This window comes from Solanum tuberosum, unplaced genomic scaffold (genome assembly GCF_000226075.1).
Source record: "Solanum tuberosum cultivar DM 1-3 516 R44 unplaced genomic scaffold, SolTub_3.0 scf00322, whole genome shotgun sequence".
Lineage (NCBI taxonomy): Eukaryota > Viridiplantae > Streptophyta > Magnoliopsida > Solanales > Solanaceae > Solanum > Solanum tuberosum.
This window is the reverse complement of record NW_006239245.1, coordinates 602,735-630,418: the sequence shown is the minus strand read 5'-3', so window position 1 is coordinate 630,418 and position 27,684 is coordinate 602,735. Positions and strand designations below refer to the sequence as shown.

At 34.9% G+C, this 27,684-nt stretch overlaps 5 protein-coding genes across 7 annotated transcripts in view; 3 read left to right on the top strand and 2 right to left on the bottom strand.

Annotated features, from left to right (window-relative positions):
* The first annotated feature begins 762 nt into the window (after positions 1 to 762).
* LOC102594387 (HMG-Y-related protein A-like) lies at positions 763 to 2,145 on the top strand. The gene is made up of 2 exons (XM_006360395.2): positions 763 to 1,171; positions 1,401 to 2,145. The coding sequence occupies exons 1-2, from the start codon at positions 1,022 to 1,024 to the stop codon at positions 1,926 to 1,928; spliced, it is 678 nt and encodes a 225-aa protein (XP_006360457.1). The 5' UTR covers positions 763 to 1,021; the 3' UTR covers positions 1,929 to 2,145.
* A 4,588-nt stretch (positions 2,146 to 6,733) lies between these two features.
* On the bottom strand, positions 6,734 to 8,096 carry LOC102594051 (uncharacterized). The gene has a single exon (XM_006360394.2). The coding sequence runs from the start codon at positions 7,597 to 7,599 to the stop codon at positions 6,790 to 6,792; it is 810 nt and encodes a 269-aa protein (XP_006360456.1). The 5' UTR covers positions 7,600 to 8,096; the 3' UTR covers positions 6,734 to 6,789.
* Positions 8,097 to 8,774: 678 nt separating this feature from the next.
* Positions 8,775 to 13,546, bottom strand: LOC102593733 (uncharacterized). Its single transcript, XM_006360393.2, has 5 exons — positions 13,148 to 13,546; positions 11,953 to 12,053; positions 10,699 to 10,808; positions 9,322 to 9,417; positions 8,775 to 9,234 (listed from the first exon to the last, which is right to left on the bottom strand). The coding sequence occupies exons 1-5, from the start codon at positions 13,345 to 13,347 to the stop codon at positions 9,115 to 9,117; spliced, it is 627 nt and encodes a 208-aa protein (XP_006360455.1). The 5' UTR covers positions 13,348 to 13,546; the 3' UTR covers positions 8,775 to 9,114.
* A 1,500-nt stretch (positions 13,547 to 15,046) lies between these two features.
* LOC102593406 (PHD finger protein At1g33420) lies at positions 15,047 to 20,112 on the top strand. The gene is made up of 7 exons (XM_006360392.2): positions 15,047 to 15,703; positions 16,601 to 16,727; positions 17,054 to 17,269; positions 17,413 to 18,030; positions 18,144 to 18,996; positions 19,199 to 19,310; positions 19,388 to 20,112. Exons 1-5 carry the CDS (start codon positions 15,367 to 15,369, stop codon positions 18,961 to 18,963), a joined length of 2,118 nt encoding a protein of 705 aa, XP_006360454.1. The 5' UTR covers positions 15,047 to 15,366; the 3' UTR covers positions 18,964 to 18,996; positions 19,199 to 19,310; positions 19,388 to 20,112.
* Positions 20,113 to 21,419: 1,307 nt separating this feature from the next.
* Positions 21,420 to 27,684, top strand: part of LOC102592631 (nuclear pore complex protein NUP98A) — a 13,756-nt gene continuing 7,491 nt past the window's right edge. For 2 of the 3 annotated variants that reach the window (XM_006360391.2, XM_006360389.2), the window contains exons 1-6: positions 21,420 to 21,587; positions 22,634 to 22,703; positions 23,103 to 23,375; positions 25,109 to 25,633; positions 26,021 to 26,245; positions 26,321 to 26,952. In XM_006360391.2, coding sequence (XP_006360453.1) covers positions 22,685 to 22,703; positions 23,103 to 23,375; positions 25,109 to 25,633; positions 26,021 to 26,245; positions 26,321 to 26,952 — 1,674 coding nt within the window. In that variant the 5' untranslated portion in view covers positions 21,420 to 21,587; positions 22,634 to 22,684. Of the gene's footprint in view, positions 21,588 to 22,463; positions 22,524 to 22,633; positions 22,704 to 23,102; positions 23,376 to 25,108; positions 25,634 to 26,020; positions 26,246 to 26,320; positions 26,953 to 27,684 lie in introns of those variants that run through there. The other variant, XM_006360390.2, reaches the window with a different exon arrangement.

Genomic DNA, 27,684 nt, shown 5'->3' with positions numbered 1-27,684 from the left:
TTGATAAACTAGATATCGAGTCGTCATTGGAACCCCATTTCTTCATCTAATTCCTGCAACGCCTTTTCAATCATCTATAACAAAAGAAAGGATTGGATTAGACTATAGCCTCACAAGGCCTGGCCACAAGGATCTTGAGTTACGTCGCTTATCAACCAAATTGAGAAGAGGTAACCCCTCCTCAAAAATGAAATCTATAACCAAAGAACTCATTTTTATCCAATAATCAATCCTATTTTTTTCAAAAATTTGAAAAAAAGATAAATGGGATTAGTTAAAACTTTCTACAAATCAGTTAATTCTAACAAAAAACACAAACTTTAGTGAAAAGATGAATTACCCAAGAGTTAGGAGGATGATCGGGGGTAGTCTGAAGACCAGACATAAAACGATCAAGGTGTTGTTGAAGAATCGAGTTATAGGTCTCTGATAATGGCGCATTGGGATCACTGTTGAACATTTTCACAATCTCTTCTCTCAATTTCTCCATGGCTTTCTCCTTATTCTTCTTCTATTTTTGATACTTCTATTGCACATTAGAATTTTCGCAAGTATTTTAATGAGTTGACAGATTAATGACTAGTGTTATTTCATTTTTGCAGAAATTTTCAACTGTTTTAATGAGTAATCGAAGATTTTTTTGTTTTTTTGTTTTTTCAAATAAATGAATTTTAAATAACAAAATGTCTTTTTTCAAATAACTGATTTTCAAATAACGAATCTTTTTTTTTAAAATACAACCAGAAAAAAAAAATTCAAATTTCTCAACTGTTTTAACGGGAAATTGGAGATACTTTTGTTTTTTTTTCAAATAAATGATTTTATTTTGAGATGACACATGAGGTGTCTTTTTTAAAATAAATATTTTTTTTTAAAAAAAAATCAAATTTCTCAACCCAACCGCCCAAAAATCTTCTATAAATAGGAAATACCACCAGAAATGATGTATCTGTCAACACACCAAAAAAAAAATTGTGAAAATCCTAAGTTGCTGTAGAAGAAGAAGAATCTGGAGAAAGCCATGGACAAATTGAGAGAAGGAATTGTGAAAATGTCCAACAGTGAACCTAATGCGCCATTATCAGAGACCCAGAATTCGATTCTTCAACAGCACCTTGATCGTTATATGTCTGATCTTCAGACTACCCCCGATCATCCTCCTTACGCTTGGGTAATTCAGTTTTTCACTTAAGTTTGTGTTTTTTGTTTGAATTAACTGATTTGTAGAAAGTTTTAACTAATCTTATATTTATCTTTTTTTTCGAATTTTTGAAAAAAACTAGAGTTGATTATTGGATTAAAATGATTTCTTTGGTTATAGATTTCAATTTTTCGGAGGGGTTAACTCTTCTGAATTTTGTTAATTAACGATGTAAATCGAATGTTTTGTTTTGTTATAGATGATTGAAAAGGCGTTGCAAGAATTGGACGAAGAAGGGGGTTCTAATGAAGACTCGATATCTGAGTTTATCATGAAAAATAATGACAGTTTGCCAAGGGCTCATACGACAATGTTGAAACATCATCTGGAGAAGATGTGTGAAAGGGGGGAAATTGTTATGATTGATGGAGGACGGTTTTTGCTTCCTGGTGACAGCGAAAACTCAAATCCAACGAGAAAAGGAAAGAGCAAGAAAAGGGGGAGTTCGTCAAATACACAAAAGAAGCAGCAGCAAAAGGAAAAAGAGGAGGATCCTCGACATGTGGTGCATTTGGAGCAACCAAAAAAACAGGGTCGTGGGAGGCCTACTAAGAACAAGGAAGACGGGGCCAAAAAAGGTGATGGCACAACTTCAGCATTGGCAACAAAGGAACCAGACGATCAGCATGAGAGGGCTCTCAAGGGCAAGGAAGACGGGGCTGATCCAGATGCTGTACTTGTGAAGGACTCGAGATTGTCTAGAAGAAGCAAAACGATCAAGGACTAGGAAGGCGTTAGAAGGAACAGTAAAGTAGCAATCCCAGAAGTTTAAGTGTTAGCGGATATATTTTAGTTGTTTGTATTTCTCTATATACAATATTGTAATTCGAACTAATAGTGTTAGTTATTAGAAAGAAGCTATAGTATTATTTATTGTAGTTTTCTTTTCTGAAAGTTATGCTCTAAGTGCTGTGAATATTTATAAAATGTTGTAGTCTGAACCATTGCCTTTAGTTCTCTGTCTTGCTGTTGTGTACATTTTTTTTTAAAGATAGTCGATTTATCTCTTCACTAATTTGTTTGGGATTAACGTATGTGTATAGTTGGTTGATGATTGATATATTTACTTGTCTTGTGTGATATTGATGCTTGAGTTCAATCTCTGTCTTGCTGTTGTGTGCATTCCTAAAGTGAATTCCCCCCTTAACATTTTTTTTGAAATGAGACCTATTAGTATGTGTAATGTAATCAGCAAAAAATTAACTATTTGAATAGTAATGTTGATTTTATCATGTCAAGTCATCAAGAACATAATACTAGATGCAGAAGTAGGGCTGCTTATCGGGCGGATAATTACACAAGAAAAATGAATTCGTGGATTATATAGTTTTCATTTTGACTGCTTGGAAAGTTTACGGGTGGAGTGTTGTCATGCCTTGCGAAGGTTTAGGCTTGTTAGTTTCTATCGTAGTATTAGTCGTACCATTGTAGTTCTTGCCATAGGTCGCTTATTGTGTTTGTTGTTGTTTTTGTGTCTTTCTTGTAGACTTTATATTGTTTTTCTTATTAACGGTCTTCTTCTTTTACTTTGGTTTGATGCACTTGAGCCTAGGGTCTTTCGAAAACAGTCTATCTGCCTCCACGAGGTAGAGATAAGATTTGCGCACACTCTACCCTCCCCAGAACCCACTTACGATTTCACAGTTTGTTCTTGTTGACTGTTTTGAAAGTTATCCTTCCTATGCGTATATGGATTTTCCAAAAATACACTATCTTTTGGAGAAGTCAACATGTATACATTAATATTTTTAAAAAGTCCGAGCAACATAGAACAAAAGGTTTGACTTTATAAACATTATGGAGAGTTTGAGGCAGATTTTGTTGAGGACATCTACAATTGTTGGGTATCATTTGGAAGAGACTAGAAAATGATATCATCACTTTAGAACAAGCTATGAAAACCAACCATTTGAATTATGACACTTATAATTATCTCTTCATAGAATACTTTTCTTTATAATACTCAAAAACAATAATGAAGTAGTTGCAATAAATACCACAACATGGTGTAATATTCATCTACATACCAAAAATATATATATTGTAATTTGAATGATTTTTTTTTTTTTGTTAATGGCTTAATAATAAATAAATTATCATACACCATAGATATGAGAGTATAAAAATTAGAAAAATAAGGTAATTAATAAAGTGAATTTTGCTTAATTAGTAAGGACTCTTCCTCCTCTTTATTTCTCTCTCTCATTCTTCCTTTTTCTCTCTACCCCTATGTTCTTCTACTAGTTGACTGGAAGGTGAAATTGATCGACCCTTTTATTTTTATATCTCTCTTTCCTCCTTTCTTGTTTTTTTGTATTTGTGTATTAACGGATTCAACAAAATTAAACTCTTTTCGGCGATGAGTTTTGAGGAAACCTAATTCCTCCGATCTGCCCGACCTCTTGATGAGTTCAATGGTTTCGACATCGTCTGGACAATCCTCGACAACACTCAGGTTCTATCGTTCTTGTTTTGATATTTTGTTACACTTACCTAATACAGTTAACTTAATTGTTCTATTATTTGATGTTTCTATTTCTATAACCTATGTTAGTGGCTTCTGGGTACGATGGTAGTTTAAGAATGTCTCCTCGATTAGGGTTAGGGTTTGGGGGCAGGTGTGGTAAAAGTATCAAGAGAGATTCTAGATTGTGAGTTGAGTCTATAAAACATAGCGATATTAATAGGGAGGTCAAACGAGTTAGTAAATATTCTTAAGAAGAGGAAGATCAATATAACTTGTATCCAGGAAATCAAATGGGTAGGAACCAAAACTATCATCAGGCTAACCGATCATACTCCAAAAAATTGATTTCAAGTTCTCTAAAAGACTATCTCTACAAAGAGGGTAAGTTGAATGAGACAATCAAAAGGGTCTTTTACATCAATAATGAATTTGTAATTGAAAACAGGAAGTGTGTCAATAAAAGATTGATCTACACTAATAAAGGTGAAAAAGTTGTTGTAATTGACCTTAATAGGAATCTAACAAGTAAGTGAAGCAAACCAGAAATGAAGAAATAATTGCAAGAATTATGATGACAAGAAGTATAATTGAATCTTTTCGAGGTTTTCAGTAAGAAGATTTTGATGAAAATGTGAAAGAACACAACTTCATGAATTTTAACAAGACCCCAAATCATATCTTCAAAATAACTACAAGAAAAACTCATCAAGATTCTTTTTTTTTTTTTTTGCTTTGTGACAATAGGAAATGAACAACACCAATGAAAACAAACTCAAAAGATTCAGTCTTTCTGAGACTTGAAAAAAAAAAGATTGATAAAAAGGTGAAAGAACACAACTTTCATTAATTCTGACATTTTTGTGAAAGCACACAACTTCATGTTAGAATTAATGAAAGGTGTGTTCTTTCACATTTTTATCAATCATTTTTCTAAAATTCTCAGTAAAAACTGAATCTTTCGAGTTTGTTCCTATTGGTATTGTTCATTTCCTATTGTCAAAAATGTGAAAGAACACAGATTCATAAAGTTGTGTTTTTTCACATCTTCATCAATCTTCTTGTTGAAAACCTCAGAAAAATTCAATTATACTTCTTGTCATCATAATTCTTGTAATTATCTTCTTCATTTCTGATTTGCTTCACTAACTTGTTAAGTTCCTATTAAGATCAATTGCAACAACTTTTTCACCTTCATGATATTGGTATAGATCAATCTTTTATTGATGTACTTCATGTTTTCAATTACAAATCCATTATTGGTGTAACAAACCTTTTTGATTGTCTCGTTCAACTTGCCCTCTTTGTAGAGATAGTCTTTAGAGAACTTGAAATCATTTTTCGAAGTATGATTAGTTTGCCTGGTACAACAAAATGCATGGTAGAGTTATAATAGATGGGAGATTTGGAGAGAGGCCCTAGAATCTAGAGGTTTCAGGTTAAGTAGGACTAAGACAGAGTACCTAGAATGTATGTTCAATGACGTAACGCATAAGGTCAAGGTAGAAGTGAAGATCGATGCACTAGTCATAACCAAGGCATCAAGTATCCGGGGTCCATAATTCAAGGAAATGAGATGATTAATGATGATGTCGCATAATGTAATAGAGTTGGGCATCAAGTATCCGGGGTCCATAATTCGAAGGATCTATCACTCAAGGGTTGAATATGAGAATGTCCCAGAATATTGCTTTCACTATAAATCTCAGAGACACAGTGATGATAAGGGTGGAATATTGCACCCTAATCTAAGGAAAGTCTTGATGTAACTGATAAAATTGTTATCATGTGATTAGGAGGCCGTGAGTTCAAATTGTGGAAACAACCTCTTGTAGAAATGCAGGATAAGATTGCGTACAATACGCCTCTATAGTATAGCTCTTTTCCAAATCTTGCACATAGTGAAAATTTAGTATATCGGACGGTCCTTTTTTAATAAGTCAACATAGGCGAATCTAGAATTTGAAAGTTTCGAGTACCATACCCTATGAATAGTTGTGTGGTTTCAATATTTACAAAAGATAAGATGAATAGGTTTTATATTGCCTACATCATAGCGAGAGTTTTGACTTGTTGGTTTGAGCGAGTCTTTAGTTAGGAGAGATGTTATGTTCAATTCTATTAAACCACAATTTTTTTAAAACAATAAACCTCCCTTAAATATTTCGAAATTTGAGTCTTCATCATTGACATTATACAGTTACTTATTACTGACGTGGCAGACTTTATATATATATGTATGCATACACATTCTTAAACAAATATACATATTTTCAATCGAGATGTCTAGATGTCGTGGCACCCTAAGACTTGTACATAGATCCGCCCCTAGTCAAATACAATAGGCAATCCCTCTAATTTGCTTTTCATTTTCATTTTTTGACACTCAATCTCAACCTTATTTCATTTCAACCGCTCAACCTTATTTTTCATCTATCATTTAAATACAAAAAAATAGTATCTTATATAAACTACTATTCAGCATGTGTTGATTAACATTTTTTTAGAAGTAGGAAACATTCCAATTAAATAATGTGTTTTTATCTTTTTCATGCCATCCAAGATAGTTGAGCAATAAGTCACAACTCGCTCATTGAAATATTCCTTCAATTATAATATGAATTAGATTTAAAAATATTAAGTACTAATTAATTCAAAATAAAATCTTGATAGAATTGTTAGAATCTAATCAATAAAATGGTAGGTAGTAGTAGAGTTATTCAAAATTGAACCGTAATCAATAATTTGAATTAAAAATTGTTGATGTATTGCCTTATTGGTAATAGTTATTGGTTTAGCGGTTTCAATAACAATTTTTTATATCGAGTTATCAATTTTTAACGATTTGAAATTTTCTCTTAATAACTTAATCGATAATGATCAATAAATTTATAACACTAATTTATGTAGAAAGACATTAAAATATTTACATATGAAATTTCATCTAATTTTGATACTACGAAATAATAAATGTACAGACTAGAAGGAAGGATTTTCTTCCGTCAAAATTATCATACAATTTTTTTAATGATAAGCTAATTTAGTTAGCTATAAAAAGAATATTAAAATTAATTACAAATTTCATCGTTAAATTAATAGCCAAATAAATTAGCATCAATTCCCTTTAGTAAATAAATTTATGTCTAACGAAGTCATCGTCAACGATAACGGCGCCGGCGTTCCACCACATGCCACCGTCGACCTCCGTCACCATTTCCACCGGCGTTTTCGCTTTCCTCATATCACCGAGCTTTACAACTCCGGCGACTTCATCTCTAACGTACACTTTCTCAACACCGCCGATACCCACCACTTTTCCTGTACCCCAATCGGCAAATATCGCCGGCGACTGACGCCTCATTCTCGCGTCGTAACCAGCTAAAACAACGCCGTTTTTCTCATCTCTCAATTCGGACCAAAACACCATCACCGGCGACGGCGATGGCAACGTCCGAAATTCACTCATCTTTTCTTCAATATTCAAATCCCAGAGCTTTACAACATTTTTTCCGGCAACAAATTCAGTTAACGGAAACAGTCCATAGCTGCTCCGTCGCCTTATAAGTCTTAAAATACTCTTTTTCCCACCCGCCACAGAAAAATCTCGATCACCTCTGGGTGTAAATACCTCTTCATCATTCGAAGACACGGACGAGCATTCATCGTCGTCGTCATCATCAGAAAAGTCGAAGTCTTCGCTAAGATACTGAAGAATAGGCTCATCAGAAGGCTCAATTCTACGTAAGTAAATGAATGTAAACTTAATTCTTCCAAATAAAGTACTAAATGTAACAAATATGGCGAAAAACAGAGCACCCCATTTCCAGAAACTGTAAACTTCAGGAACATTTTCGATATTCGGAAGAGAAAAGAATTGAGAAATCAAAGATGGGTTCTGTAGATATTTAACATCAGATTCAAAATTGCTGATCATAGTTATGAATCTTTAAAGGTGTAGAGAAACTGTTTGATAAAATGCTTGAAAGAAAACTAGAATAGAAATTGGTTTGGAAAATGAAAGGAATGGGAGGTATATATAATGGAGAATTGTGACAATCCCAATTTTTATCGATAAAATTGTCTTTGTGCTATATTTTCCTAAACCATACTATCACGGATCTATTAATAATATCATCCTTTTCTAAATCATACTAACGCGGAAATACTTTGTGCACTGGATCGACTTTCCTTATCCTACAAGGACAAGATGGTGGTTAAGAGATAAAATAAGACTTTTGGTTAGTTGTAATTGACGTGGAGGATCATAATTGGTGAAGAATAAAACATGAAGAATATGGATATTCAAGAGATTCTTTGGTATAATGAGAAATTATAAAGTCATTTATGACTCAGCAGATGGTTAGACTTATCGCTTGTGGATAGTTGAATTTTTCCTTGACACGGTTCTATCTCTAGTTTATATATATGAATTAAAGAAAACGTGAATTTTGTATTTGAATTATTAAGTATATACATAATTTTTTAAATTATTATGAATTCATATTAGAAAAACTTGAAATAATATAACAAGTTATGTGAACATTACGTTCCAAAAAATAAGAAAGAATATGAGGGAATAAGTTAAAACTTTCCTTAAATTATCATAGTTTCTCGAGTTTTATACCGTTATTGCATCTTGTGGACTCTTTGGTATGTGCCTAAAAAAAGGTGTTCATGTTCTTTGCCACATCTAACAGGTCAAAACTATCAAATTACTAAGATATGTACCAAATAAAATTCACCAAGTTTAGAAGAATTTTGATCTATTCAGCCTTATATATTACTTTGAACTTTGGTTGAGTAAGAACAATTAGACTAGAATAATTTGTTAGCCAAAAAAGGGATAATTCTTGACTTTTAACATTAAATTTTGGAAGAGCTAAATTGGTATAGAGAACTTCATGATCGATCTTTTTCCATTTGTATAAGTCAAAGTAGTTTAATTCACAATAAAAATTGGCCAGCTGACCAAATTATGCCAGTCCTGTGTTATACTTGGATTATTTTTCACACTATGCAATTAGAGCAACAATGCAAACTTAACATAACACGTAAATAATTAAATGGTGAGCAATTGATAATCATTGTAAATTCGTAAATACTCACAAGTAAAGGGATTAAAAGTACACATTTCAATTAATCGAAGAAAAATGTGGTTAGATATTACAAGGACTAAATTCAGAAACTACAACAACATACCCAGTGTAATTCCACAAGCGGGGTATGAGGAGGGCATTGTGTACCCAACTTTACCCCTTACCTTGTGAAGGTAGAGAGACGAGGACTAAATTTAACATTATTAAGAATTGAGGGAGCAAGAGTGTTATTAACCAAGCAAAATACATACATTGCTAGATCTTTTGGGTCAGTATCTAAATAGACCAAATTTTCACTTCAGAGGAAAATGTTTTGATCAAAATAACTCTTCTGGATTTTGTTGACGAGCACATTAGTTAGATGCCTCCTGGCGAAGGAACTGAACAAATTTTGCTCTGAACTCTGATGGAATTCGGACAGGACGGTAACTTTTATTAAGCCACACTGCTATTCCTCTTGCCTCTAAGATGGGCTGGAAAAAAGTAGTAACAGAATACATTAAGATATGCAAGTGGTTTTGCTCCCCAAAAAAAAACCGGCGGTAATAGTGGTAACTGACCTCTTGATCTGGAAGCTTGAAGATGAAGTGTTCGAAAAACAACCGAGCAGCTGAAGAATCAGATATTCGTGCTTTCACGACGAATCTATCTCCACTCTGAACCAATGATGAAAGCAATGAGAACAGGCAGGATAACACAAATTTCAAGCAGTTCTGTTCACGTTTGTAGTTATAAGAGATCAAGCAGTTCTGTTTACTAAGGTAATATTTTTAATCTGAAAAACTATATTCAGTTGACAACACTAACAAATACATGAACCATTAACAGGATAAAATTCCTGATCAGATAGAATTCCAGTCCATGACGAGGTAAATACTGAGATGTAGTACCACTATGCCAAATGTCAAAAGCACTCCCCTCCGATCCTCAATTCTTTATCATTCTTATGTGGTAACATTTGGAGTGAGGGTAGAAAATATTTGAATTCGACGAAAGAATATCATACCAGGTCAAGATAACCAATGGGACCAGTAGAAAGGCAAGTCAAATAAATTGGAGTAGCAACACCAAGTACGCAGCTGCAAATGTTCAATGGTGTGTTTCAAAAAAATACTAGAAGCAGTTGTTGGCTGCAGAAGTCTTTTCAATACACGTCGTATTTTATGCCTTTTGAGATATTTGATAATCAAGGCCGCCTCAGGCAAGTTAGAAGTGTAAGGCTCTTGGGAATTAATGCAACATGACAAAGAGGAGTTCACAGATATTTGATCAAGTAAGCTGGAAGCACAATTTCTTAGTCTAATGAATAATATTTGTGCATCACTTAGCAACAGAAATTCTCCCTCAGGCAACCAAAAATGGTTCAGAAAAAAGAAGCTCACGTCCCCACGTAAATGACTGAGTCTGATAGTACAGAACACAAGGTTCGTTTGAATAAATTGTCAACTTAGAGACAGATGATAAATATCTAACATAATAGTTCAATTTAAATTGTAGAATAATCAATTGAAAGCATGCCAAATAACGATTAACAGAGTGTAAACTAATACCTATTTGTTTGTACTGACTCCAATTCATGGTAAAGTAAAAGTTTCTTACTCAAGAGAAAGGTCAAGTAATTAGAGATAAACAAAGACATTGTCCCAAGTAATTTGGAAAGAAGGGAGTGTCACATTATAATCAGCTGTAAAAAGCTTCATTTGCCGACCCATCATCCATTGACCTTAACCTTCTAACTATGCTTATCCAAACTTCTCACACTTGAAATTGAACATTTTAAGCCTTCTTCATTTCAATATGTTCCAAAGATCTATAATTCATATTCAAAAGCAAAGTTTTGTGCCACGAAATTTAAATTGAATAGGACATTTAACCAAGGTCTAAAGTTTCTGGTTGCATATTAATTGGTTCTTAATGATGTTTAGATGAGGTCATACCCTTAGAGGTGCTAGATACTTAAGTGACAGCTCTGTTAGTGCTAGTGCATCACCACTGCGTGCCACTTCATCAGCACTTATACCAATCCTTTCTAGAAGCTCATGACGACCTGTTTCATTTATTGAAAATAAGTCATAACGAACAAGATAAGTTATATATTATCATTTGAAAGTCTTTGATATGGACTATCATATCCAGTATTATGTAATAGACAATGAGGTAGGTCCTTCTACAGAAGGAGATTAGGGCAACAATCCCAGAATAACTTCATATTGATAACTACTTGGGTGTTTGGTATGAAAGGAAAATATTTTTCAATTTTCTCATTTTTGGCTGGCCAAATGCTTTAAGTCATTTAAAGTAATGATCTTGTCAGTACCCTTCAATTAAAATTTAAGTTCCTGCTTTCCCTTTTTCCTATTTCTTTTTTCCCATGAGAAGGAAAAGGGTTAGTGGAACAAAGCAAGGATGTAATCAATAATAGTGGAGGAGCTAGAAAGATCTGATATAAATTTACAGAATTTTAAACAGAAATTTATATTGATTATTAAGAAACTCAATTTGTATACATAGGTCACGCACAACGTAACAGGCCTTATTACATTGGAAAAACTTGAATTTGTATTATCCTTGGTTCAGTATCACGGGTATTCAGGTAATGATCCATGACAATTACTTAACAACATTTGAATAGACATATTATTAACTTCTTTTTTGATAAGGATAGACATATTATTAACTTAAAATTATCTCTAATTCGGAAAGAGAGCTACTAACTGAGCAAAGTTCTGGCAGAACAACTATTTGGCAATCAATTATGTTCACATACAAATTGGATATTGGCTTTATCTTTAGTATGTGTAAACGCAAGATTCAAACAGTCATTGACCACATAAGTTCCCTTCAAATTTGGTATTCAATATGTTCTAGTAATAAGCAGAGCAAAGGAAATCCTATTCATTATCCAAATTTTGGATGACATCATCTCAAGTTATTGAGAGAGAAAACACATTCCGTGAACAAGGGTAACAGATGATCTAACTATAGGGTCACAAAGAAGTAAAATAGAACAGATACAGAAGATCCTTTTTCAGTAATTTCTAGTTTTCTACTCGTAACAGTTGCCAGAAAATTTTTCTCCCTTGAATAAATCTTTTTTCATCAAAAGGGAAAAGCGCAGTTTTTTTTATGAATGAAAGCACTATAATATGGTAGTTGTAAACTGAAGTACAGATCAAAACCATAAACCTTACCATGTTGGCAATAACTTGCATAAGTAGCATTGTTTACAACACCATACTGATCCAATTCATAGTCCCGGACTTTGAGTTCAACTTCATGGAACTCAGCCATTCTGCAAAGCAAGAGCAAAAGGTAAGCTCATGTAAATAGGAAAAAATAGCCTATGTCAATGAGCAAACTAAAAACATCAATTTTTGCTGAAACTTAAAATGAAACTACAAGAAAGGTGAATCCTATATAACACTCGACACAACAAGAATCAAAGATTTTCCATTTTTCTTCCCAAAATAAACTTTTTCCAGAAATCTGAAAGCAAAAATACATTAAATTGAATCAATCATTTGCCCTCAATTGTAGAAATTGAAAATGCACAAACCCTTCATTAAGATGGAGAAAACATAGGTTCTAATCAAGTTCAAACCTAACAGAAGCTACAGTAAAACCAATCAATCAACTATATCTAAAGCTCAAACTAGTTAAAACCAACTACATAAGTGCTCTGCCTATTCAGTCAAAGTCAAGTGGACACATGCCAATGAATCCAATATTCAGAGAATTTGATCATAATTAGACTGATTTACACCTAATCATCAACCTAGACAACCCCCATCCTTCATCCAAAGCATGATCGGGACTATGTTTTGTCACATCAGATGAATTTGAATGGAACTATAAGTTGCTACCCGAGACACCTTTCTATATACAGTAACAATTTGATTTCAAGCTTCCCATTTTACGAGATCACACTAAGACACCTTTCTATATTCAGTAAAAAATTTGACTTCAAACTTGCCATTTTACGAGATCACCCAGACACCTTTCTACATTCACTAACAATTTGACTTCAAAGTTGCCACTTAACAAGATCACCTTGAGACACCTTTCTATATTCAGTAGCAATTTGACTTCAAACTTGCCATTTTACAAGATCACCTGAGACACCTTTCTACATTCAGTAACAATTTGACTTCAAACTTCTCACTTTACCCTATCACATTTCTATATTTAATAACATTTTAGACTTTAAATTTTCCATTTCATTAGATGATTTATAACCATACAATATATACATACATACACATATATATAGGTTAATTAAGATCACAAATTTCAAAGGTCTTTCTTTTTAATTCTTAAACTCCATGCCTAGTCAAACATTATTAGATAAATTGGGACTGATGGAGTAAGAGATATATACATACATACCCTTGGCTACCTTTGAGATCAAATGCATGAGCTTCAAAACTCCTCAATTTACTGACGGATAACTGTAAATTTGGAAGCAGGAGTTGCCGGTGAGGAATGACCGGTAATGTAAACGGTGGCCGATGATTCGGCAACAGTGAGTTCCCGACTGAAGTGGATCCAATGCTGCGAATCAAAGGGGAAGCGAGGGACTGAGACATTTGTGCCCTCCAACAGAAATGGTGAAGAATTTGCAGAGGTAGAATAGACGGAGATTAGAAGAATTGGGAAAATTGTTTAAAGTATGTGTAGGCGTTTTGCAGCACGTGATAGGCTCGTGACAGCGAATTGGCAAAAACAAGGTGCGCTCAAAATGTGTTGTTTAGGTGATGCTTCCTACTTGCTAGGACGGGTTGTATAGGCGGCAAATGAACAGTTTGACGTGAATTTGAATTGATCAAAATGAATTGAGTTAATATATTATTATATATAAAAAAAAAAAATTGTATATTGATAGTTTCGATAATTATATATTTTGTTTGAGTTCTAGATATAATATATACATAGTTTCGAGAAGGTATTGATATATTTAATGTAAAATGTATATAATGTGTATATACATAAATATATATTTTTTTATATTAAATTTGTGATGTATTCAATATATTTATGTATAATTGTATACTTTAAAAAATAATGAAGATATAATTATACCTTAATTAGGTGTCCTTTTGTGACTTTTTGGTACCAATTACATAGCCAAAAAAAAAGGGAGTCATAGGGAAAGAGGGAGAGAAAGAACGAGAGATTATGTAATTATTTTAAAATATAGTAAAATTTTAATAATATGGTAAGAAAAATTGTCTAATTAAGTAATTTTTTCATAAATAAATAAAATAATATTTAAATATGTCTAAAGTTTATTTGAATAAATAAAAAATCGTAACTTATCTCGCAGACTCACACAATTTAACTAAAAATTTTATCAAAAAACCAATATATATTTATACATATTTTCGATATTGGATAAAAGATGATTTTAAAAGGAACATCTAAGTAATTTTTCATGATATCAAAATCACAATATTAATTTTTTTTAATTTGATATCTACCGTATCGACGGTATATAACCCCCACCAAAATTTCACACATTCATTCACCATTCAAATTCCAAGGGCATACCTGTCATTTAATATCGATCTCTATCTTCCTTAACAAGAAAAAAACACCTAGTATTTATTAAAAAATATCACCATCAAAAGACAATTTAATTACGATTTTCCCAACTACCAACGTTCTTGAACCTTCCTCAAATGTCCCTCCAATTACTCTTCAAGGGTATTTCAGTCAATTCATAATACTTAATCTTATTTATAGTAATTAAAGATATTTATTATTTCACTTTTATCCATCCGTATTCCTTAATCCCTTTAACTTTGCTAAACCGACTTTAAAATTATTATTTTTTCTCTATATATAAAAGAATTTGGAGAAAATAAAATAATATAAAAGTACAGAAAAGCCCCAAAAACCTCCAATTACCCTTCAAGGGTATTTCAGTCAATTCATAATACTTAATCTTATTTATAGTAATTAAAGATATTTATTATTTCACTTTTATCCATCCGTATTCCTTAATCCCTTTAACTTTGCTAAACCGACTTTAAAATTATTATTTTTTCTCTATATATAAAAGAATTTGGAGAAAATAAAATAATATAAAAGTACAGAAAAGCCCCAAAAACCTCCAATTACCCTTCAAGGGTATTTCAGTCAATTCATAATACTTAATCTTATTTATAGTAATTAAAGATATTTATTATTTCACTTTTATCCATCCGTATTCCTTAATCCCTTTAACTTTGCTAAACCGACTTTAAAATTATTATTTTTTCTCTATATATAAAAGAATTTGGAGAAAATAAAATAATATAAAAGTACAGAAAAGCCCCAAAAATTTTACCAAACCCTAATTTCTCACTCCGAAACAGACGTTCTTCAAGACTTTTTCCCTCCTCTCCTCTTCTTCTTTTCCTCTTTCTCTCTCAACAAAAATACAACTCCTCTTTCCCTCATCGTCTCTGTATCTCTCTTCGCTTCTCTATGGAATTTTGTTTATTGATAACATAGTAGACGTCCGATCTGGGAGTATTCGGTTCAGATCTGTGACGAGGATTGAGATTTCCGACCTCACGCGCCGAGATCTGGGTGATACGCGCCGAGATCAGTTTAAAGGAGGTATGGTAGTGAATGGTAGGCCGATGAAGAGGTTGAAGAGGAGAGTAACGGCAGACCTCAACGATTTCCTTACCTTTCCCGACGACGGTAATACCGCCGGTACGGGACCGTTCAGGACGACGGTGAAGGAGTTTTTATCGAAACATGCGCTTTTGCCGCCGCCTTCTTCGTTGTTTCCTCACCTTCTGACGTGGCAGATCCTCTTCCGCGTCGGAGACCTCACTGACGGCGACGGTAACGGCAACGGCGACTCTTCTCCGTCTGTTGTCTGCCTCGATGTTATCGAAGAAGACGTCGCCAGATGTAGATCCGTTTATTGCGACCAGTGCCGAGTCGTTGGTGAGTTTTCCCACCGATAAATTAAATCTGTTCATACTAATTTTGGAGGTGTTCGCCGGACTTCCGTTACGTTCGATGGACTCGATAAATCTGAACCGTCGATCTCATGAAATCAGAACCGTCCAGTTGTCACTCAGACTTTCTATTAGAAAAAATAAAATCTACTAAAAACTGAGCTAAAACAGCGCCAGCTCACATTGATCCTTTTCTTAATTAACAAGTAAAAAATATTAATTAATTAAAAACGTGGGGTCCAATTAAGTGTGGGTCCTTCTGAGTTGATGATAATTGATAATTGCTACAGTCAGTTCCCAAAGTCTTTTCTGTTGAATTTACAGATATAACCTTCCTGGATGAAGGGAATGAAAACGACTTGTAAGTGTCACTTGTATAGCGGACAATTACGTAATTTTTGTAGGATGTGAGCCTCATTCTACTTGTTAGGCACGTTCTTTTATTTTGTCTTTGACCAAATTGCCTTGACTTAAGCAATTGTATGATGATGTGGCATGATGACGACGTTTGTGAAAATTGTAGTATGGGAAAAAATTAAGCTTTTTTCTTGCGTATCTAAGCAAAAAATATTATTCTAAAGCATTTGTATATAATTTGGATAACTATTGATGGGAGCTGTGGGTGGTTGGGATGGGGGGTACGAGGTTGAGATGAAGTTGAGGTATGTTAGAGGATTGAGATAGCTTATTTTTCGAGAACTAGTCATTAATCTAATTATAAATTTTTACAGAGTAATCACCAATATAGAAGTACATTACCATTTTTATAGATGAAGTTGACATATATTTGATAATAAATATCTTTTGTAGTTTGGAAGTAAATTGAAGAATTGAAATATTGGGTTGAATTGTGTTCTTCTCTTATACTTGTTGGTTTTTATAGGTTGGAGCAGTAATCCAGTTTGTGCAAAGCGTTTCCATTTTATTATTAAGGCTGATGGAAACTCAGTTGGGGGTTATAACAAATCCTGTGCTGGGTGTGGTGAAGCCCTTCACTTATCCGAGGCTAGGTAAGAATTTATATACTTTACCTTTGAGTTTTCTTTTTTAAGTTGAAATTGTTCTTTTTCCTTTTTGGTGTTGCTTCATATGTCATGGTATTCATATATTAAATGTTCCCTCTTTACCGTCCTTAATGTGTTTCCATTGAATTTTGTAATATGATTTAGTCATTTAGGAAACATGTTAGATAATTGAGATAGATTTGTGGATCTGGTCTGCAGCTTCAAGGTTGCTTTAAATCCTCTTGCCAATGGATGTGAACTTTTTTATTGTGTATCTTGATCTTTGTTTTATTGAAAAATGTGGGGCTAAATACGTTAATTTGTTTTGTCAGGTGCAAGTCATGCAATCATGTCATGACCACAGAAGATGTTGAAGATTGGATGTATCATCAGTTAGAGGATACCAGTCATCTTCTGCATGGTGTGATTCATGCCAATGGCTATGGACATCTTCTCAGGGTAAACGGTAGAGAAGGTGGATCCAGGGTGCTTTCTGGAAGTCATATAATGAATTTCTGGGATAGGCTCTGTAAAGTCCTTGGAGCAAGGTAAGCATAATTTGTATTAGATGTTATGTCGTTGGAATAATAAAATTTGACATGTTACCCCAAGTACTGAAGGCAATATTCTATAGTTTGGTTCTCCAATGAGCTATATTTGATGATTTAGTCGTGTATTTCTGTATGATCAGAAAAATCAGCGTGATGGATGTTTCAAAGAAGTATGGTTTGGAATTACGCCTAATGCATGCCATCACAAAAGGTCACCCATGGTATGGTAAATGGGATTATCAGTTTGGCGCTGGTAGTTTTGCTCTGACTCAAGATTCTTATAGACAAGCTGTAGAGAACCTTTCTTCTCTGCCCTTGACCATCTTTCTATCTCAAGGACGGAAGCCTCGCACTCGTCTGCAGGACTTGATTTCATTTTATCAGTCCTTGTCAGATAGTGAACTTGTAAATATTAGAGACCTTTTTCTTTTCTTAACTAGTTCAATCCGTGATGCCCATAAACCTGGCTCAGGAGCTGATGAGGTCACCTGTAAGAAGCGTAAAACTTGCAACTCCAAGGTCTTATGTGCATGGACCAGTACTGACATTTTACGTGTTGAAGAAGCAATGTTTAGAGTACTACGGGCTGTCTCTGGGCCCAATTGGGTGAGCTGGCGTGCTCTTAGAGGTGCTGTGTGTAAAGCGGGTCCTCCTGAACTCCTTGATTATTGCCTAAAGGCACTCCATGGAAAGCAGGCAGCTGACGGACTGGTTGTCAATTCCCGCAGCGTTTCTGGTTCTGGTGCTATGGAGTATAAGTCAGTAAATCCATTCTTCTTTGAGAACTCAATATTTACAATTTTGTATAAGTCACACTGTGTGCATTATAGTTTTTTTGCTTTCTCACTGATTTTTCTCTGACTTAATGCAGAATTGAGCGTTGCAACTCAATGGTTAATGTGAATACAAAAGAGAATGGATTGCCTTGTACTCCGAACCTCCCATCTGAGGAACATCTGCGTCGAGATCTGAAGTACTTGTACGATTGCATGCTAAACCCATCGACAATGTCTAATCATGTTCCCTTAATCAAAAGGGTAGTGGCAGTTGACTCTGCTACTACCGTTCTTGATTGCAAGCAATTTTTGAAGGTATATCAGCCTGAAAGATTCTTGCCTATCCCAAAATCAGATGCAATCCAAGTACTATGTGAGGTGGACATCATGGAACAATCTGATGTACATTCCAGAAACCCTCCTCCGGAATTATTGATTCTCCCCTCGGATGCTACCATTTCTGACTTGAAGGCAGAGGCATCAAGGACATTTCAAGATGTATACTTGATGTTCAGAAGATTCCAAGCTGATGAGCTAGTTGGATATGGTGGTGTGAATGAATCTACTCAGGTCAAACTCCTTCTAGGATCTGCTGAATTTGTTACAGTCAGAGGAAAATTCTTGGGGAAAAATGGGCTGAGTAAGTATAGAATGGAAAGAGGAATGGAGAGATGGACTGTAGATTGCTTCTGTGGAGCAAAGGATGATGACGGAGAGAGGATGTTAGCTTGTGATGTATGCAGTGTTTGGCAGCACACCAGATGTGCCGGTATCCCCGACTTGGATGCTGTTCCTGCCAAGTTCATTTGTCTTAGGTGCAGATGTCTTAGTAAGACTATGAATACAAGCGGTAATTGTAAGGATGAATCAGTTGCTGGTGTGGGATTAGGGAAGAACCTGGCTCATGTTGTCTAGAGCGTGCTGGGATTTTTAATAATGCTGTAATATGTAAGTAATCTACAAACTTATATAAGCAGTTTCTTGGGCAGATAACAAAATCAGATAAAAAAAGAAACAGATTTTCTGAAGTTGTCTGGCATTTCGTAACTTAATAGATATCAATGCTATTGTACTCCTGTGAATGTAGTAAAATGGTCATTGTCATTTAGATGTCAAACTGAAACATTTTTTCTTCCTGCCTTCTTTGCAGGTGGGTTCAATTATTGAATTGAGACCTGATCAAGCATATAATGTAATACCAAGTCTTAATTATGGCTTTGGAGAGTAATGGTGTATGAGATTGGAGGAAGGCTCTATTTGAGGTATATCTACTGTGTTATACATAGTGCATGGTCTGTACTATAGGACTTCTCTCATATGTTACTTGGTGTTTGTGCAGTAAATGGGGGTCTCAGTTCTTGCTTGCATCATTGGTGCTGAGAATATTTTGCAGAATCTAGGATGTTCATGGGTGAAATTTTGAACTACCAGTCGAACTTTTAAAACTTGGAAGATCTAAGATGTTGTGATCAGCCAACTCCCTCCTAATCAAAGATGATTTTACGATGTCTGGACTTCTATATGTGATTTTTGAAATTTTGCTGGTGACAACACAATTCATCTTCTTCCTGAGTTGTGTTTCCAGGATACAGGCTAGCATGCTAATGAGGACTAGCCTGTGCTGCAATTAACTGAATTTAGGCAAAGATAAGCATACAGGGAGGGTTTATCAAGTTTTTCAACAAAGCGTCATTTGGCTTCTTACATTCCAATGTGGAGACAAACAAGTGCTGTCTGAGCGTTGATAGAGTTCACAAGATACGTGCAGAACAATCGTGCTGATAATGTATATAACTCCTTTTCTTTTTTAAATACCCTCGATGTCAAAGATGTGGCAAGCTAAAGAATGTAAGTTTGCTTTACATTCGAGGAGTATTTTTACAATCGTGTGTTGGTTGAGACGTGTGTATCTGTGTGAATTTCTAGCCATATTTACGCAATGAGGACTAGCCTCTACTCAAATGTCATTTCTCTCTATTTAATGGAATTAGAAACAGTGGAACAATGCTTTTTCCTTATATTCAGAAATGTACATTATGATGGTGCTTATGTTGCCTTCATAAATTTCAAGTCTTGTTTAGGGTTTAACCTTGTTTAGTTTAATCAACTGTGAATTGTCTAAATCCGCTTAATATTTTATGTCATTGAACAAAATGATGCAATTATCCTGAATTTGTGTAGGTTGGTTATAATTTTCGTAGGAGTACGTATCGTAGAGAAGAGGAAAGAACAATATCTTGAAGACTGAGTTACTTCTCAGTTGATTTGTTTTATTTTGATCTCACACGAATTTTTTTAAAATAATAAATAAGGATCTTGAATTTGTGGTTTTATATTAATAATATGTTCATAATATTAAAATGTTCTTTAAAGTTGTTATCTTAAACAATTATTATGTGGGAAGTTCCAATTAACGAATTGAAAAAAAGAGAGGATATTTTTCTAAAAAAAATAAACTATAAAGGAAAGTCAAATAAATTAGATAACATGTTAAAGTATTCCAAATGTTTAGGATAAAGAAAATGTAGTTTTGAGTTAAAGATTTAGATAATGATCATGAAAAATGGTGTTAATAACATGCAGTATTTTCACTCACTAATTGAAGTGTAAAGTTCTATGTACGCATATACTCCGTTTCACAAAGAATAACATTCTTTCCTTTTTAGTCAGTTTCAAAAAGAATGACCTCTATCTTTTTTTGGTAACATTTTAATTTTAGCTTTCCACGTGGCATGTTTAAAGTCATAAGATTAAAGGGCAATTTTGTACATTTGACATAACTTTAATTTAGGATCACAGATTCAAAAGTCTTATTTATTTTCTTAAATTTTGTGCCAAGTCAAACTAGGTCATTCTTTATGAAACGGAAGGAGTATGAAATATCCGTTTTTAACTTTCTCAAATTTGTATGCTTCGCCATAATCTCCATTAATGGGCAGAAATTCAGTGTGTTTCACACTTTCTAGCAGCTGCATGTTTGGGATAATATCAGAACTTGAATCAATAGGATTTGAATTTGACAACATCTCGTTATAAGTTCTCTTTCGACATATAGATATTATAAAATTGGCTATTCATATTTTTCTCCTTAATTTTGAGCATATTTGAATTGACTTATTTTAAATATTTTTAGATATTTTATAGTGTTCAAATAAAAAGAAATATACTTTTAAATATTCATTTTTAAGTTTTAAAAAACACAAATAAAAAAATAAAAAAATTAGAATTCCTAATTTATGACAGTATTCGGATCCTTATTTGGATACAAATAGTTTTATGCTAGGCGGGCGGGCGGGTCTGAGCCCATTAACCGAACCGTCAATAATTAGCGTTGTTTAAAAGCTACGTTACCTATTTGTATGTTACGGAGACCTTTTTGATAGGGCTTTTACCGATCAAAACACACACTCTTAACTCCGCCGAAGTTGCACAAACGCAAGCTTCCGGCGACCTTTTCAGGTGATATTTTTGCTGCTTTCAGATCGAAACCGAGCAACTAGTCGTCCGTCGGCCGGCAACACCTTCCCTGTACATCTCAGGTAGCGCCTTTAACCCTAGCTCTTACGATTCCGATTTCGATTTCGATTCGGTTTCTCCATTACTTTATCAATTGATGTGATATTTTTAGAGGAGCTTTCAAAAACACCAAAGATTTGAAACATAATGAGGCAACAATAACTTTAGTTTGCTGAATACAATTCATAGCTACATGTTGAGCGAGAGAGGAGAGAGGCAGATAGTATTTGTTTATATGTAAATGTATATGTATCAATGACTGCGTTTGTATATATGTAATTAGTATGTATGTGTATCAATAAATACAATAGTATTAACGAATACAATTTGTATCAGTGAATAAGTTGTATACAATTATGTTAATTAATTTCCCCATATTTTTATGGCTGAGGCATATATATATGTGGAAATCAATTTCTGTACATCCATTATCAAGCTATTGGTGACTTCATTCAACCAGGGACTTTTTAAAATGACGAGTAGCCAAATGGATGATAAGCATACAGTAACCTAAATAAGAATATCATGTTTGTTGCAACCTTTTCATTGATATTTTTGGGGATTATAGATTTAAATCGAGCATTTAGTAGTTGGTCATCAACACCTCCCCTTGGCATATTAGGTAGAGCCTTAAGCTAGTTAGGTTTTTTATTCCGATTTTGATTCTGTTTCTCCTTTACCTTATCCACATTCCACCATAATGTATACAACGTTCTTGTATAGATAATTTGACATATTCAGGTTCTTTTTTGCCTTAATTGCGGGAAAAAAATCAGGTCCAGAATTGTACTTCGGGGCAGTGTTGTATTTAAGCACTGTTTTTTACATTGATTCACATGATGTTTTAAAGTTTACTATCTTAAAATGGATCTTCTTATTGTTTCCTTGTTTTATTCATTTCGCGGTATAATACATATACCTAGTGTATTGGATTTCTTTCATTCATAGAGGCATTATATGTAAGTGGAAACAATATCCTTTACTTCCGTTTCGTTGAATTTGCTTTAGATGTATATTTCTACTTCAACAACCAATTGAGAATGATCTCCGCGTTCTGTCCTTTTTGCAGCTTAACTTTGGACCCTCCAACAACTGCTGGGAAAGATTTGACTATTAAACCATGTTTGGGTCCACGAATGGTAAGTACTTGCAGCTGTCTGTCTCGACATCTTTTTTATACTTGAGAAATCTATTCCCCCCCCACCTCCCCCCCGCACAACTTCTATTGAAGATAGTCTCATGACTCGTAGCTTTACTCATATTTTAGTTTAAAACTGGTACTCCTAACAAGAAATAAAGGATTAAGAAAGGACTTGCCCATTCTTATTTTCAATAGCTGCTCTTTTCCGCGACGCCTCTATGCACCCTCTCATTTTTCCATTTATTTGCTTCATTTCATAGAAACAATGTTATTTCTTTTTGACTTGTGTTGTGTTTTTTGAAATTTTCTCGTCTAAGATGCAATTGTTAGTATTCATTTTCCCTCTTATCTTATACAGTGAGGATGTTCACTGCTGACTGTTTTCTGTTTGTTTCAGCTTTCGGGCAGTCATCTTCTAGCCCATTTGGGTCACAATCAGTTTTCGGGCAGACAAGTAATAACCCATTTGCTCCCAAACCTTTTGGCAGTACAAATCCTTTTGGTTCTCAATCTGGTGGTTCCTTTTTTGGTAGCACTTCCACTGGAGTGTTTGGAACCCCCCAATCTTCTTCACCTCTGGGGTCTACATCAGTTTTTGGTGCATCATCCTCACCTGCATTTGGAGCTTCTACTACTCCAACTTTTGGCAGTTCATCATCAGCATTTGGGAGTAAGTATTTGTCTCTACAAGCTTCCTTACATAATTGTATTTTATATATCTTTTTTCAGAATGCAATCAATGCTTTGTCTCTACAAGCTTCCTTTCACAATTGTATTTTATGTATCTTTTTTCAGAATGCAATCAATGCTCTATTGTATTCTTTAGTATTGCTAATGCCAAATGTCTTAATACCATTCATCATGATTCTGGGTTCACATCTCAGTGTCCTGTGAGGTGGATAGTTAATGATTATTTATTATGCATGTTTCAATGACAATAGGACTGGCTCACCATTATCCACTACCACCACTCACCCCCACAACCACCACTGCGACCAGATTGCCAATTACTACAATCAACTACTATCACTGTTAGACAATCACCACTATCCGCCACCATTATATATAAGACAGCCAACATAATCATCCGCAACCATCATTAGCTATCACTATCATCCACCGTCACCAACTATCACCATTAACCACCACTTCCTGCCACCACTAGCTCTTACCCTCAACACCTCCAGTAGCCAACACCATCCTTAATTGACACCCACAACCACCACCGCTAGCCAGCACTACCACCAACCATCTTATGATTTTTTAAAAATATTTTATTGATTTAGCGTTAGATTGATTTGGTATTTTATTAAATTTTATATTAACTTATTTTTAAATGTTTTTGTAAAATAAACAATCTTAATTATTTAGTGTTCAAGTCTTAATACAACAATAGAAAATGTAACAAACCCTGTATAATTTCATTCCCACAAGTGGATCTAAGGAGGGTAAAATGTATGTAGCCTTACCCCTACCTTTATGGTGTAGAGAGGTTGTTTTTGCTTGAACCTCGTCAACCCTCCTTCTTTATCGGGGCTTGGGATCATCAATGTAAGTGAGCTCACACAAGCGGAGTTATATTCAGATCTTAGTAGAACATCTTTTTGTTTAGTGTATTCAGATTCTGATGTCTTCGTCTTAATAAAAACAAATGCTAAGTACCAATGCCTGCATAAAGCTCAAGTGTATAATTTGTCTGTTCAAATGAACTTGTGTTGTAATTCTCTTACATGATTATTAATGATATTTCCTATTTAAACCTTGTACCTGGAAAATATTTTTTTGATTACGGAGAAAAATGCTGTTTCGAGCTTCAAAACATGGTAAATAGTGGGCGTGCACGTCTACCCTCCTTCACCTGTAGGCTTTGAATCAGAGGAGCATACAATGTGAATTTTAATGCTAATATTTTTTCCTGGAAAAAAACTGATTTACTTGTTGGGGAGATTATTAGTGCTAATGCAATTTATATGTATTATTAGTGCTAATGCAATTTTTATGTAGGACACATCTTTTCTTTCTTAATGGGAAGAGTGATCTCTATCTAATATATCTTTTTGCTTCATTCCTTGTAGTTCTTTCTTTGCATTTTTTTTCTGTTCTAGTATAACAGGGAATGCATGTTCTTTTAATTTTCTGAGGTCAATGAAAACCCTTTACTAATATTTTTGTGGTGTAAACCGTATGTTGTTTGCAATGTGCATTTTTCCAGCATTTCCCCTTCACTAATATTTTAGTGGCGTAAACTGTATGTTGTTTACAGTGTGCATTTTCCTTAGAGTGGGAAGCAATTGACGTTATTTAAGTTATTGGTGTTATTTTGTTTTAATTGTGTTATAAACTCAATGTGAGTGGAACAGTATTTGTTTGTTCTTCAGTTCTGAAAGTGTCTTGATTGTGAAGGTTCATCTGTATTCGGGCAAAAGCCAGCTTTTGGCGGCTTTGGTTCAAGTAGTGCCCAAACAAGTCCATTCGGCAGCTCGTTTCAACAATCACAGCCGGCATTTGGGAGTGGTCTATTCGGCTCATCTACACCTTTTGGTACCTCAAGTCAACCTGCATTTGGTACTCCAAGTACCCCGACATTTGGTTCATCAACCACCCCTGCTTTTGGTGCCACGACGAGTACACCAGCATTTGGTACATCAAGTACTCCAGCCTTTGGTTCTACACCTAATCCTACCTTCGGCAATACAAGTAGCCCATTTGGTGTGACCAATCCTCCTGTTTTTGCATCTGGCACCCCGTCCTTTGGTACTACCACTGCTTCTGCGTTTGGTTCCACATCAACTCCTGCTTTTGGTACTCCGAGTGCTCCTTCGTTTAGTTTTGGATCCTCTCCTGCATTTGGCCAATCAACATCTGCTTTTGGCAGTAGCCCGTTTGGCACATCAACGTCAACTTTTGGTGCTCCAAGTTCTGCCTTTGGTAAGTTGTTTTTATATTCATGCAAGACAGACTGATAGTTTTGTTATTTCCTCTGTCTTAAATTATGTGATGCTTTCCATTTTAGTTTGTTCAAAAGAATTACTATCTTTCTATATTTCAGAACGATAACTTTAAACTATCCATTTTACTCGTAATGAGATGATCTTGTAGCCACACAAATATCTATGACTTGTTTTAAACTACAAGTTTCAAAAATGCCTCTTTTTTCTTGAACTCCCTGCCTATGTAAACATCACCACATAAATTTGTCTGGAGGGAGTATGTTTTTTGATATTATTTGTTTTTTCTCTAACTGTAAGGTTTGAAAATCAAAGTTAGTTTATCATATTATTCATCTCTGATACTTGGTCTCTTCATATGGTTTAGGAGCCCAAACTTCTGCGACATCTTTCGGAAACCCTAGTTTTGGACAATCTGCTGTTGGTGGTCAACGGGGCGGAACACGAGTTGCTGCTTACCAGGCAACACCTGATGCAGATAATCCCAGTGGTACCCAGCCTGCGAAACTAGAGTCTATTTCGGCCATGCCAGTTTACAAAGAAAAGAGCCATGAAGAACTTAGGTGGGAGGATTACCAGTTGGGAGACAAGGGTAAGTTTTAATGTAAATTATACTCTCGACATTAGTGATCTTTGCGGTGTTGATAATCTGAACCTCACATTACAGGAGGTCCTGCTCCTGCGGGTCAGTCAACTAGTGGAATGAATTTTGGAAGCTCAGCCTTCGCATCATCAACAACTTCCCCATTTGGCCAATCATCTGCAAATCCATTTACGTCCACTACATCTTCCAACCCTTTTGCCCCCAAACCATCCACATTCAGTACTTCAGGTTTTGGAGTCCCAACTACTCCGGCGTTTAATTCCTCTGCCTTTCCAAGCTCAAATACATCTAATCCTTTTGGCTCTACATCCTCCACTTCCCCTTCCTTATTTGGATCAACTTCAGCTTTTGGACAAAGTACATCTCCCACCCTCTTTGGATCATCTAGTGCTTCGGGTTTTGGATCATCAACATCAATTTTTGGCTCCTCGCCAGCTCAGGCTACTGCTCCAGCATTTGGTCCTAGCTTAAGCTTTGGTAACACTCAATCATCTCCATTATTCCCATCAACTGCCCCTCCATTCGGACAGACGAGCTCGGCCTTTGGACAGACCGCATCATCTTTTGCCCAGACTACACCAGCTTTTGGTCAATCCAATTTGTTTAGTACACCTTCTACTGGCTTTGGTGGTAACTTGTTTTCAAGTGCACCACTGCTAAATACAAGCAGTACAATGGGATTTGGCCAAACAACTGTAAGTTAATCATAAATTGTATTCTATGTAATGTTCTTGTGTTGCTTCTTTAGGTTTCTCTATCTTTTGGTCCCATTGCATTCATGGTTATCAGATGATTTTCACAAATATTTGCTGTATGGATTGTATGATGAACACGACTATCAGATAAAATCGCAAGGTTTAGTCATCAACTTTGGCTGTTTTGTCATCTTGGCTTAAGCTTCAGCAGTTAAGCTGTTACCTTTACAAGGATAGCACCCCTTGGTGCATTTTTTTTTTTGGGTAGAGGCGTGAGTACCTAAAGGCAGGGAGATGTGGGTAGTCACACTTTGGTCATTTGTGAAAGATAAAAGGTTTCTGTCAGCAAATAAAACTTGGAAGTGAGCATGCACTCATGCTTGATTTGTGTTATTTAAGTAGGAAGTGGAGTACCTCACCTCATAAATCCACAGGTATTACAAGGCCATTCTTATATGGTTGCAAGGGTGTTCAACACCGGAAATTATTAAGATATTTGCAATCACGTCTGAGAAAGCAAAACACCTAAATTTTTATGCATATATCTTCAATGCTCTATCATTTGGGTTGTCGTTATTTCTCTCGAGGTTGACTTGCTTAGTGTATCTGTTTGATCAATATTTTGTTCCTTTTTCTTGCTGTAAAATTATATCATATGCTCACTAAGTTATATGGAGCTCCCCCCCCCCCCCCCCCCCCCCCCCCACCCCCCCCCCCCCCCCCCCCCACCCC

Coding starts and splice junctions, on each gene's coding strand:
- LOC102593733 (XM_006360393.2), bottom strand. CDS start 13,347: ATGTCTCAGTCCCTCGCTTCCCCTTTGATTCGCAGCATTGGATCCACT. Junction 9,418..10,698: donor AGTATCTAGCACCTCTAAGG/GTATGACCTCAT, acceptor TCATTGGTTCAG/AGTGGAGATAGATTCGTCGT. Junction 9,235..9,321: donor TCAAGCTTCCAGATCAAGAG/GTCAGTTACCAC, acceptor ACTTTTTTCCAG/CCCATCTTAGAGGCAAGAGG.
- LOC102594051 (XM_006360394.2), bottom strand. CDS start 7,599: ATGATCAGCAATTTTGAATCTGATGTTAAATATCTACAGAACCCATCT.
- LOC102594387 (XM_006360395.2), top strand. CDS start 1,022: ATGGACAAATTGAGAGAAGGAATTGTGAAAATGTCCAACAGTGAACCT. Junction 1,172..1,400: donor ATCATCCTCCTTACGCTTGG/GTAATTCAGTTT, acceptor GTTTTGTTATAG/ATGATTGAAAAGGCGTTGCA.
- LOC102593406 (XM_006360392.2), top strand. CDS start 15,367: ATGGTAGTGAATGGTAGGCCGATGAAGAGGTTGAAGAGGAGAGTAACG. Junction 15,704..16,600: donor CGACCAGTGCCGAGTCGTTG/GTGAGTTTTCCC, acceptor TGGTTTTTATAG/GTTGGAGCAGTAATCCAGTT. Junction 17,270..17,412: donor TGTAAAGTCCTTGGAGCAAG/GTAAGCATAATT, acceptor CTGTATGATCAG/AAAAATCAGCGTGATGGATG.